The sequence below is a fragment of the Xyrauchen texanus genome, chromosome 25, assembly GCF_025860055.1.
Source record: "Xyrauchen texanus isolate HMW12.3.18 chromosome 25, RBS_HiC_50CHRs, whole genome shotgun sequence".
In the NCBI taxonomy this organism is placed as follows: domain Eukaryota; kingdom Metazoa; phylum Chordata; class Actinopteri; order Cypriniformes; family Catostomidae; genus Xyrauchen; species Xyrauchen texanus.
In genome coordinates this window covers 18,475,082-18,488,493 of record NC_068300.1, presented here as the reverse complement: position 1 = coordinate 18,488,493, position 13,412 = coordinate 18,475,082, and the positions used below count along the sequence as shown (strand labels likewise).

General features: G+C 40.4%; 2 protein-coding genes across 4 annotated transcripts in view; one reads left to right on the top strand and one right to left on the bottom strand.

Annotated features, from left to right (window-relative positions):
* zgc:158263 (ceramide kinase family protein) overlaps positions 1–13,412 on the top strand; it is an 867,176-nt gene that overhangs the window by 647,545 nt on the left and 206,219 nt on the right. The gene's annotated exons all lie outside the window — the stretch shown is intronic.
* Positions 1–13,412, bottom strand: part of LOC127618403 (cyclic AMP-dependent transcription factor ATF-7-like) — a 45,792-nt gene that overhangs the window by 5,434 nt on the left and 26,946 nt on the right. For all 3 annotated transcript variants that reach the window (XM_052090833.1, XM_052090832.1, XM_052090831.1), the window contains 6 exons: positions 11,529–11,686; positions 11,157–11,250; positions 4,736–4,855; positions 3,711–3,860; positions 1,328–1,516; positions 268–373 (listed from right to left, as the gene is read on the bottom strand). In XM_052090833.1, coding sequence (XP_051946793.1) covers positions 268–373; positions 1,328–1,516; positions 3,711–3,860; positions 4,736–4,855; positions 11,157–11,250; positions 11,529–11,686 — 817 coding nt within the window. The remainder of the gene's footprint in view (positions 1–267; positions 374–1,327; positions 1,517–3,710; positions 3,861–4,735; positions 4,856–11,156; positions 11,251–11,528; positions 11,687–13,412) is intronic.

Sequence of the window (13,412 nt, the reverse complement as noted above, 5' to 3'; positions counted from 1 at the left end):
GTGAGAAGTTTCAGATACAACACATGCAAACACATGTGTAAATACAGTAATGCCTCCAATGCTCATGTTGTCTGATGTGCCACATGAGTTCAGCACCAACAGAGCCAAGGCGAGATGACATGATGGGACGTGAGCAGAGGCAACATTTTTCTTTTGCATCTGATTTTATCACTTGCAAAATGACAGTCAGTCCTAAAATTGGATTTAAAAAACAAATTGGATTTATGTGCTGTCTGAACAATTGGTTTCATTCCGAGCTCCACTCACCCATATAGGCGGCTTTCTTCTGCAGCGTGGTGACGGGACAGTCTTTATGGGCTAACAGCAGCTGCTTTAGATGAGCAACTTCGTTTCGTAAATGAGACACCTCATTCTTGTGCACACATAAAAATAAAAGAAAACAAAAATTGAAATGTGACGAGAGGCTGACAAAAACTACAGTTGCAGTATCAACACAACTGTTAAGTACTTGCAAACACTTTTGTTTCTTTGTTTTGTTTTTTGAATATAAACAAATTAATTGCATTAAAATACATTCTATTGTCTTTTTGCGTATCCAAATAACTCTTTTTTTCTTTTATTGACTCAAAGGAAACATTACAGAACATAACATAAAAAATAAATAGACACATTTGTATCTAGTAAGTCATGCTATGTTCTCAGTGGAATACTACCATTGATCCATACTGTGCAGTATATATATGCTGTTCACTGCATACTATATAAAAAAAAAGTTAAACTATTTGAACAAGAATAATAGAATGTAATACATTATACAGTATGTTTGATGTAACAATAAACATTTTAACCAGCAGTATGTTACATTGTTGTCACATAACCTTTCAATGCATGTTTAATTCAGTGAGTGGCACACAATTATCTCAGAAATAAATGCTGTTATTTTGCATTTTTTTAAATCATGGTTGATATTGCTTCCAGCTCCATCTTCACTCTTGAAACTGAAGGTCAATTCGGCTGCATTGTGTTGTGGGATATAATGTTGTAAATGTCAAAATAGTACTAGAATGTAGTATATTATCTTGGAGAACATAGAATAAACTTTTCCCCAAACAGCTCATGTAGCTCAACTGGCAGAGCATGACACTAGCACTACCAAAGTCACGGGACTGATTTCCAGGGAGCACATGTGCTGATAAAATGTATAACTTGAATGCAGTGTAAGTCGTGTGCATAAAAGCATCTACCAAATGCATTCATGTATATGTAAATTTAACCACTTCTAACACAGTTCTCAAGTTGCTATAGGCAATATTTTAGAGCTGTTGATCTTTAGATTACATGTCAAAAATGTCCCATGCATACTAACCGACAGTGAGATATTCATGGAGGAGAGCTCCTCTGCCTTCTTTTCCAGAGAGTTGACCCACACCTTGCGCTTCTGTCTGCAGCGAGAAGCAGCTGCCCGGTTCCGCTCAAGGAAGCGTTGCCTCCTCTCATCAGGGTCATCATCTGTCGTCCTCCGCCTGCGACCCCCAGTGGGCTGAGCGGGGGACACCTGAACACAGCGGGGTACAGTAAACACAAACATTTACTGATTTATACAACAGCAAGGTGAAAGATGCTGTTTGTCAAACATGCAAGCATCTGTTTAGGCATCTGTTCATGGTATGACGGAAGGAGAAATTGTCCTTAGTGGCTAAACACCATACAACTGAGATGACCTACTGTAATTTATAAGGTGTTCAGAGGATCCAGTGAAGGAAAGGGTCATGAGGGGAACACTTATTTATCAATGTCTGCAGTACACATCAAACTTTGCATCCCAGGAAAGAACTTCCACCACCATCAGGTATTGAGTTTTAAAGGACGATATTGATTTATGCATGCATGCAAAATCAGTGTGAGGGGGCTGTTCACACAGTTGAAACCATTTTCATGCTAGTTTACTCCTAAAAGTTGACCAAATCAAAATCAAAAAATGTAAAGTGTTCCTCTTCCGGGAAATGGACCAAAAAAATGTATGGCTTACCGTGCTCCACAACATTATGACCATTATGGCTAATATGTTGTTGGTCCTCCACATGCCACCAAAACAGTGCCATCCCGTCAAGGCATGGACTCTACAAGACCCATAAAGGTGTCCTGTGGTATCTGGAACCTAGACTTTAGTAGCAGATCCTTCATGTCCTGTAAGTTACGAGGTAGAGCCGCTGTGGATTCTACTTGTTGGTCCAGCACATCAGATTGAGATCTGGGGTATTTGGAGTCCAGGGCAACACCTTGAACTCATCATTATGTTCCTCAAACAATTCCCAAACAATGTGTGCAGTTTGGCAGGACGCATTATCCTGCCGAAAGAAGATTGCACCCCATTGCAATGAAGGGGTGTATCTGGTCTGCACCGATGTTTAGGTAGGTGGCACGTGTCAAATTGACGTCCACATGAATGGCTTGACCCAGGCTTTCCCAGCAGAATATTGCCCAGAGAATCACAATCCCTCCACTGGCTTGTCGTCTTCCCACAGTGCATCCTGGTGCCATCACCTTCCCAGGAAAATACCACACATGTCCGTCCATGTGATGTAAAAGAAAATGGGACTCATCGGACCAGGCAACCTTCTTCCACTGCTCCAAGGTCCACTTCTGACACTCACGTATCCATTGTAGGCTTTTTTGACGATGGACAGGGGTCATCACGGGCACTTTGATCAGTCTACAGCTACACAGCTCCATACTCAGCAGGGTGTGATGAACTGTGTGTTGTGATACATTCCTCCCGTAACCTCATTAATATTTTCTGACTTTTGCCACAGTAGACCTTCTGTTGTTTCAGACCAGATGGGAAAACATTCGTTACCCTCGTGCATCGATGAGCTTTGGGGCCCAACACCCTGTCGACGGTTTGTGGTTTGTACCGTTGGACCACTGTCAGTAGGTACTCACCACTGCTGACCGGGAGCACCCCACAAGCCTTTTCCGTTTCAGAGATCCTCTGACCCAGTTGTCTGGCCATAACAATCTCACCCTTGTCAAAGTTGCTCTGGTCTTTACTCCCGCCCATTTCTCCTGCATTCAACACATTGACTATGAGAACTGATTGTTCGCTTACCATCTAATCTACCCAGACCTTGACATGTGGCCTTGTTAGCAGAAGATCAATGTTATTTGCTTCACTTGTGAGTGGTCATAATGTTTTGGCTCATCGGTATAATTTCACGGCATGTTGAGAGTAAAAGTTTGGTTTTTGTGTGTCCAAAGATGGGACCCACAGATCCATATGTCATTGAATAATCTTAATACCCTTTCTGTTCTTTACAATCAGTTGCTGATTAAAAACAACAAAAAAGAAACAATTAACTATAAATCACACATGGATGTGCAAAAGACATCATGCAACTCCTCTCTTGTAATATGCGCTCAATGGATGATCCCACTAGTCTTAAAGAGACAGTACAAATTTAGCGACAGCTAAGCATTCTACATATCAATGTAAATACTTGTAAATAGTAAAAATGATGCGAGTAAACAATACAAATTTTACAAAAATATATGTAACATAATATACGCAATTTCAAGACATTCATTTATGGAATTGACTGAATTTGAAAGACTCTTTTAAAAGTCATGAGACCCCTGCATTTAGTTCCAGTCCATTGCACTCCATCTTGATGTTTTTGTATGCAAGAAAGAATCCTGTGTAAACACTCAATGAGTGTGAAAATCTGCATGAATATGTGTGTGTAATGTACCTGTGGCTGGGCTGGGGATGGGGCATCCGGATGCTGGACCAGCAGCTGGCTTTGCTCCGCCCTCTGAGGCACCATCGCACTAGAACCCATCGCCACACCAAGACAACCCTGAGCTGCAGGCATCTGCTGAGATAACGCTGCCTTCAACCTCTGCAAATATAAACAAACACATGGTTGTTACAAGATAGCATTCTACTTAATTATGACTCAGTTATTAAAGCCATAATTCTCAAACCCAATTCAATTTAAATTGTGGAAAGACAAGATGGACAACTGAGCTTTAACGCATCAAGAAATTAAAAACAGAATAATGTGATTGAATGGAAATTAAAACAATGTGTAAAAATGTCTTGTTACAAGTTGACTTGACAGATTAAAAAGAAATATCTGGACACTCAGCCACACTTAAAATATATGAATGTCACTGCATTATGTACAAAAATATCAAACAAATCACACTTATTTTAAAGAAAGAGAGCACATTGACATTTATCAATCAACAAAAATAAGACATATTGTTTAAAATTCATACAAAATATTTGTGCACTTTCTGGTTGTCAAACTGACCATAGTTAATGTGATGAACTGCACCTGTGGTTACTCTGCAAGGACACCTGTGTAAACTTGAGGGGAACTGACTTCAAACATCCACTAAAATCTTGTTAAAAACAACTGGTTAAAAGAAAGAAAATTGAAGTTAAAAAAGATTTAGCACCATTTGTTTGCAGATGGCACTTTGTTTTGTTTTATTGTTTTTTTTATCTAATGCATTGAAATTCATAAATTTTAAACGTGGCTTGAAAGTCCAGTGTCCAAAATATTTTGAGGCCACAGTAGATAGTTAACATCAAGGTTGCTCTGTTCTAGGACAAGCCAGTGTTTGATTGTTGTGAAATGTATCACCCATGCTAGATGAAGACTTTTAACATGGGAACACTAAATGAAAGCCAAGTGTGCTTGTTTTGTTTGAGCATTTTACGAAACTGCAAAGACTTGTATACAGAGAAGAAAAGATGCCCCCTCACCATCTTGGCCTCATGGTGGGGGTTATAACCAGAGGGTGAGGATGATCCACTGCTACTGGCTCCTAGTGGAGGGCCGGGGATTCCTGGAATGTTGGGCACCATACACAGGGGTCTTGCCAACTACAACACAGAGCAAAACTCTAGCATTTAATGTGCAAAGCTCCCTCCCCATTCCACCCAGAATATTTATGAAAAGTAAGCTGCAAAAACAGGTGGTTAAGAAATCACGTGGTTATGATGTGGTTATATGTGGTTCACAACCACGAGTATGTTAATACATTACTGCCCACATTTACATGTTGATGCCTATTCAATATTCAACAACTCCGTGAACTACACCAGAATGTACAAGGCACAAAATGTAGAAAGGCATATATATATATATATATATATATATATATATATATATAAAAATATAAATAATCATAAAAAGTGTTGTCCAAGTTAACTCGATAATAACATATTAACAAAAAAATTGTTTAACAGCACTTATTTCTTTATGGTGTTTACGCATAATATGACCCTTTGAATAAACCGTAGTTCACGAGAAGCGAGTCAGTTCACGCAAACGGCGCTAATGTCACATGCATTGCCATCGGGATAACAGATGGTGGGAGATATTATGCGGAGACCTGCGCCAAGCATTTTATCAATGTAGCACAGCAGTAGTATATGCCCGCGAAGCACAGGAACTTTGTAACATGATGAAGTGGCAAGACAGCTGCCATTTGAACACCTGCCTCGCACTACGAAAGTTGCGAGGCGCGGTGTGAATGCAAAGAGAAAGTGGGAGCGTGAGGCAATCGTCTGTGTTCAGTGACTGCTACCGGGTCCTTGAATAACATATAACGTGCGAGTAAGGGCAGCCGTTGAACTTTCTTGTGCACCCCTAGGGAGTTGGTGCCCTATGCAGACTGCATAATATGCGTATAGGGAGTGGCGGTACTGATTACTGGAGTTGTGTCAAACTCTGTTTCCAAGTCAGGATCTGTTTCCCCCAGCAGATCTGTATGGGGCGAACAGTATCTCACGGTAACATTCTCCACTTTCAGAATTAGTTCCCCTATGCACAAATCTAAGCCTAACCCTTCCCTACCCTACAGTACCCTACCTACCCTAACCCTAACCATTAACCCATACCCTATTGGGGCAAGGGGGAAACAGATTCAGAAAAAAGTTTTTGATGTATTTTGCACAGAGTTGCCAATTGTAAATGACAGTGCAGACTTTTTTGCAAAAATGATGCAAATTGTCACATGACCATAGCTATTTAATTCCACTGTGCTCCTGGAAAGTTATTATACACTTATAACATATTTTGTACATAATGTTAATTGATTTGTGTTAATTTTCTGTTATTCAACTTGGTGGTGTGGATGACTGAAAAATACATTTGGATGAAACATATTTTGTCCACTCATGTTTATAAAGATATTGCGATTAATTGTGATTAAATATTTTAACAGCCCTAATATACATATTCATACTGTATATATATTTTATATTTAGTATATTAGAATATTTATATTATTATAATATAATATTTCATGTGTAAATATATAAATGTATATATACACTCACCTAAAGGATTATTAGGAACACCTTTTCAATTTCTCATTAATGCAATTATCTAATCAACCAATCACATGGCAGTTGCTTCAATGCATTTAGGGGTGTGGTCCTGGTCAAGACAATCTCCTGAACTCCAAACTGAATGTCAGAATGGGAAAGAAAGGTGATTTAAGCAATTTTGAGCGTGGCATGGTAGTTGGTGCCAGACGGGCCGGTCTGAGTATTTCACAATCTGCTCAGTTACTGGGATTTTCACGCACAACCATTTCTAGGGTTTACAAAGAATGGTGTGAAAAGGGAAAAACATCCAGTATGCGGCAGTCCTGTGGGCGAAAATGTCTTGTTGATGCTAGAGGTCAGAGGAGAATGGGCCGACTGATTCAAGCTGATAGAAGAGGAACTTTGCCTGTAATAACCACTCGTTACAACCGAGGTATGCAGCAAAGCATTTGTGAAGCCACAACACACACAACCTTGAGGCGGATGGGCTACAACAGCAGAAGACCCCACCGGGTACCACTCATCTCCACTACAAATAGGAAAAAGAGGCTGCAATTTGCAAGAGCTCACCAAAATTGGACAGTTGAAGACTGGAAAAATGTTGCCTGGTCTGACGAGTCTCGATTTCTGTTGAGACATTCAGATGGTAGAGTCAGAATTTGGCGTAAACAGAATGAGAACATGGATCCATCATGCCTTGTTACCACTGTGCAGGCTGGTGGTGGTGGTGTAATGGTGTGGGGGATGTTTTCTTGGCACACTTTAGGCCCCTTAGTGCCAATTGGGCATCGTTTAAATGCCACGGCCTACCTGAGCATTGTTTCTGACCATGTCCATCCCTTTATGGCCACCATGTACCCATCCTCTGATGGCTACTTCCAGCAGGATAATGCACCATGTCACAAAGCTCGAATCATTTCAAATTGGTTTCTTGAACATGACATTGAGTTCACTGTACTAAAATGGCCCCCACAGTCACCAGATCTCAACCCAATAAAGCATCTTTGGGATGTGGTGGAACGGGAGCTTCGTGCCCTGGATGTGCATCCCACAAATCTCCATCAACTGCAAGATGCTATCCTATCAATATGGGCCAACATTTCTAAAGAATGCTTTCAGCACCTTGTTGAATCAATGCCACGTAGAATTAAGGCAGTTCTGAAGGCGAAAGGGGGTCAAACACAGTATTAGTATGGTGTTCCTAATAATCCTTTAGGTGAGTATATATACACTGGTGGCCAAAGGTTTGGAATAATATACAGATTTGGCACTTATGGAAAGAAATTGGTGCTTTTATTTACCAAAGTGACATTCAGCTGATCACAATGTATAGTCAGGACATTAATAACGTGAAAAATGACTATTACAGTTTGATTTTTTTTTTTTTCAGAACCTCTTAAACTACTTCAAAGAGCTCTCATCAAAAAATCCTCCATGTGCAGCAATGACAGCTTTGCAGATCCTTGGCATTCTAGCTGTCAGTTTGTCCAGATACTCAGGTGAAATTTCACACCACACTTCTTGTAGCACTTACCATAGATGTGACTGTCTTGTTGGGCACTTCTCAGTCTAGCTGATCCAACAAAAACTCAACTGGGTTAAGATCCATAACACTCTTTTCCAATTATCTGTTTTCCAATGTCTGTGTTTCTTTGCCCACTCTAACATTTTCTTTTTTTCTTTTCTGTTTCAAAAGTGGCTTTTTCTTTGCAATTCTTCCCATAAGGCCTGCACCCCTGAGTCTTCTCTTTACTGTTGTACATGAAACTGGTGTTGAACTTTTCAATGAAGCTGTCAGATGAGGACATGAGAGGCGTCTATTTCGAGACTCAGATGCACTTATCCTCTTGTTTAGTGGTTCATCTGGCCTTCAACATCTCTTTCTGTCCTTGTTAGAGCCAGTTGTCATTTGTCTTTGAAGACTGTAGTGTACACAAGTTTGTATGAATTTTATTTGTACAATTTCAGGCATTGTAAAGCCTTCATTCCTCAAAACAATGATTGACTGATGAGTTTCTAGAGAAAGCTGTTTGTTTTTTGCCATTTTTGACCTACATGTCAGTCTATTACATACTATGGCAACTCAAAAACAAACAAAGACCATATTAAGCTTCATTTAATGATCCAAATAGCTTTCAACTGTGTTTGATATAATGGGAAGTGATTTTCTAGTACGAAATTAGCAATTGAGCATGATTACTCAAGGATAAGGTGTTGACTTTTTCAAATAGTGATGGTGCTCTTTTTTTACATCAGTAATGTCCTGACTATATTTTGTGATCAGTTGAAAGCCGCTTTGGTGAATTAAAGTACCATTTTCCCCAGAAACAGCAAAATCTGTAAATTTTTCCAAACATTTGGCCACCAGTGTCAGAGTTGCTAGAATTAATGCATTAATGCTATAAGACGCACGGACTGACTGTCTCAGACGCAAAGGATACTGAAAGCCATCCTCCGCCGCCCAGATTGAGGCAAGTCACAACGCCACCATGAGGACATAGTACGCATTAGGAATTGGACATGCCAAATTAAGGAGAAAGGGGGAAAAATCCCCCCTCCCAAATAAAAAAAAAAACAGTGTAAACCAGAATAAAAACATATTGGAAGGGCGGAACCATTGTACTGTTTCCACCCGGAGTCATTATACTGACATACACACACACACACACACACACACACACACCAGCACTTCAGTCAGTGATAAAATGGTGGAGAAAAAACTCTAAATGCTATTTTATGTACAAAACAAAGCCAGGGACTTGTGATAGAAATCAAGTATTTTTCAGCCTATGCAAGGCGCATTTTAATTACCACAGAAGCACAGCAAGTCTTAACCAGCACCAAAACACAGAATGAGACTGTAATGAGGTTCAAATGATGAGGAAGCGGGAGACGGCGATTCCAAATCAGAAATGTCACTTTTATTAAATGACAAATTAATATGTTCGCTTAAATGCCCAATGATATAACTTCACATAAAAACTCAAATATCCAAAATGGCAGCGGCAAAAACACACACAAACAGCTTCTCAACTGTGCTCTTTCTCTCTCCACTGCCGCTGTCTCCTCTACTTAAAAGCCCCAATCACTCCTCACTGAAACACAAGACAGGTGTTAAGCACAGGTGGAAATCATTCACCGCTCATCTCTCCTGCTTCACTCACCACAGCACGGCACTCAGCCACCCCCCCCCCCCCCCCACCCCCCACCGACTCAGGCCAGGGAACCGTCCGGTCTGCAACATACTCCCTGGTATGGATTGGTATGGACTTCCCCCTCCCTTGCGTCATCCTGAAGCAGAACTGACACAGACGGCCCCAGCTCCGCCTCCCTAGCCAGCAAATCGCAAACCACACACCAAGACACTCTGGTGCAGGACCCATAACCTAACATAACATAACCTCCCCAACAATGACTGAAATGCCGAGCAATTCATATCCAAAATCAGCCACAGCAGGAGAAGAGAGAGAGAGAAAATGCTTGGCCGTCTCCCTGATATGCCGTCAAGTGGTCCTAAGCCAGGCGGACTGCATCCTACAGCAACGTTGGGTGATGGCAACGGACCCACTCCACAGTCCTTTTGAGCAGGTGGTCGACAAACTGTTCGCGTCACGGTACTCCGCTAGCAACCACCTCCGGCTGGCATCCCAGAGCTGCTGGCCGAAAGTAAATGGGCGGCCGAATTCCCCGTAGGTCAGTGCCCGAAAGCACTGATGATGTTGCTTGGGGTTCCGGCCGACCTGCTATAGGATGGCCTCTTCAGATCTGGGTACTCCAACAGGTTAGCCACCGGCAGTTGTTGGGCCGTGAGCTGAGCCTCCCCCGACAAAAGCGGCAGCAGGCAGATCACCCACTGCATCTAGGGTCAGCCCGACTCTGCAGCGGCCTGCTCGAACAGCTCAATGAAAGCCTCTGGGTCATCCTGGGGACCCATTTTGGCCAGGGTGATCTGAGGTAGGGGTCCTGCAGCCGGTGTCGATGCTGGTATACCTTGCGGCAGCAAGCTCTGGTCCTATGCCTGGGCTTGTAAGAGCACCTCGAAACTTTGCTCCCGTTTCGCTGGAAGTTCTAGGAGGGCCTGGTGTTGAGTCTGGTGGATGCCAGTGAGTGTCTTGATGGCGAGGACTCCATGACAATGACAATGAATCCATGAATGAGTTTACCTCAATCCCGGGTCTCGCACCAGTGTAATGAGATTTAAGACAGGCATTAAGCACAGGTGGAAATCATCCACCACTCATCTCCCCTGCTTCACTCTCCACAGCATGGTGCTCTGCTACACCCCCGCCTCCACATTTTTGTCTGCAAGCTTTTTTCATGTTGAGTTCAAAGCGGCACTGGACATTGGTCTTGCTGACCTGATGTGAATCACGAATGCAGCTTTACGATTGCCATAGCAAAGCGGATAGCCATGATCTAGCGGTAGACAAAACTCCCAATTAGACTTTGGGGAACGTTTATGTTATTTGAACTGGTGAACTTTTAGTTAATTTCTATCTTTATACTGTGTTTGGAAAAGCATTACATAGTTATATATTGTTTTGTTTTCTTTACATGAAATAAATGCATGTTAACAGGATAATAAATATATTTACATTAAAATTTCAGCACTTTCAAAATGTTATTAACTACAAAAGATTATGTGATTAATCATGATTAAAAAATGTAATCAACTAACAGCACTAATGTATATATTTGTTTATATACTTGTATTTAAAATATTAGAATTATTTATATTTATAATATAAAAAAATTATTAACAAATATATAGTGAATCAAATAATAAATGGGCTTGCAAGAATGCAAATCCCTAATATATAAGTGTATAAATGGTGTAATTAAAACTTACAGATATTACTGAGGGCATCTGTACAGGACCTGGAAGCACAGGAACCGTATGACCATTTGGAAGCATCATCATTGGGTACGGCCCAGTGGGAGACCTGAAAGAGAAGTAAAGACATTTCCAGAGACGCAGTAACTACACCAACAAGCAATGCAAAAATAGAGCTCTATTCTCTTCTTGTCCATCATCTGACCAATAACTCTTGGAACTTAAAGCATTGCAGCATGAATGAGACAGCTGCCCATAGTTTCCTAAGAATGACCACCACACCAATTTAAAGCAACATGGTGAGTAATATAGATATGAGTTACATAAAATTAGGAAGCCATTTCTGAATGCCCAAAGCAAAATAATGCACTATGACTCTTCTCTTACACCAGAGTGCGGTTGGATGGTGGGGTATGTGTGATGACGGAAGTAGGGGAGGGCATGGTGGGATGTAGACCGTCATAACCCAGGTGCAGGGGGAGGGAACCAGGACGTACTATGGCAGGGGTAGGAGCCGAACTGATGGCCGGTTTTGGGGGAGAATCCTGCGAGGAAGATAATCAGCAAGATAAGCACAAACCTCTTGAAGCTTTTAATTCAAATGCAACACCATTTGCTACTACAGTAAAGTCCAAATGAGACATCATTCAAGCACGTTTGTTTAGTAAAGCAACACTAGTTCACCATTTGCCAAATACACAGTTCAGTGCAATGCATAATTATGGATTCCCTCTACAGTTAGGTAGATAATTCACCCATTTAAATGGTCATAATTTTTATTTGTCATATTTTTACATGTACACATTTACATTAAATATATGGTATAATCATATAAATAAATATAAAAATTAAATATATAAATATTAGTGCTGTCAGTCGATTCAATGAGTTAATCGTGATTAATTGAATAATTGTTTTGCAGTTAATTGATATTAATTGCTGATTTTGAAAGTCCTGAAATGTGACACTATATATACTTCTTTTCTTGTCAAGAATTATTTATTTCCATTTTAGTAAGAAATCAAAACAATATGTAGCAATATAATAATTTATTAACATTTTCCAAACAAAGCCTTGCACAATATAAATAGAAATGCACTAAAATAACACCAATTCAAGTCAAATTAAATGTTTCCCAAAGTCTAAGAGGGAATTTGACTAATTGAAAGAACTAGTCCCCACATAGGTTGCATATTCATTACAATGGGCATTACATTTCTTACACTCAAATCCTCAACAATATGAATCTGCCAGTAGACTGTGGCTATCCGAACAACCTCCGCATCATAGGAGAGAGCATATCGGTCAACTTTAGTGTGTTACGGTTAAGACAATTCCGCCCATAGAATGTCTATGGGGCCGCCACGTATGCTAAGCTTCAAGGCCCTACTTGGTAGAAGGGATCTGGCGCTGTGGTGTGTGTGTCAGTATAATGACTCCAGGTGGACACATTATCACGGTTCTGCCCTTCACACCCGTGTTTATGCAGTATTAACGATAAATGAGTAAATCGTGATTAAGAAAAATTAACAGGTTAAACATTTTAAACGAATCACATACGTTAACGCGTTAATTCTGACAGCTCTAATAAATATATTTACATATTTTTATGTCGTTCCGTATTACTAACTTTCTTATGTGGAACACAAAAGGATCATTTGTAATGAATATCCCCTGTCGTCTTCTTAATACAATGGCAGTTGATAGTGACTCACTTCAAAGCTCAGAAAAAGACCCCAAAATGTACTACTTTTATGTTAATTTTGGGTCTTTTTAAAGCTTTAAACTGCCATTGTATTGAGATGGATATTCATTAAAATTATTTTGAATTCCGCAAAGGAAAGAAAGTCATGCGGGATTGAAATGACATGAGGGTGGGTAAATGATGACAGAATTTTCATTTTTGGGTGAACTGTTACTTTAAATGAGCATTTGAATGCCAAATCTGTGCTGTTACAACTAAGGATGCACAATATATTGTGATCATATACCATTTTTTTAAATGTATTATTTATTTAATTTAATGTATTGGCTGATTTTAAATATTCATCAGCTTTTGGATGGTTGGATATTTAACCTCAGCCTTCAGCTTTCAGTTTTTAGCATGTTTTGGGGGAATTTGGAATGCACAATTCTCACTACTTAGTAGGTCCACGTGGTGACGTGGTTACTCACCTCAATTGGGGTGCCAGAGGACAAGTCTCAGTTGCCTCCGCTTCTGAGACATTCAATCTGTGCATCTTATCACGTGACTCGTTCTGCATGACACCA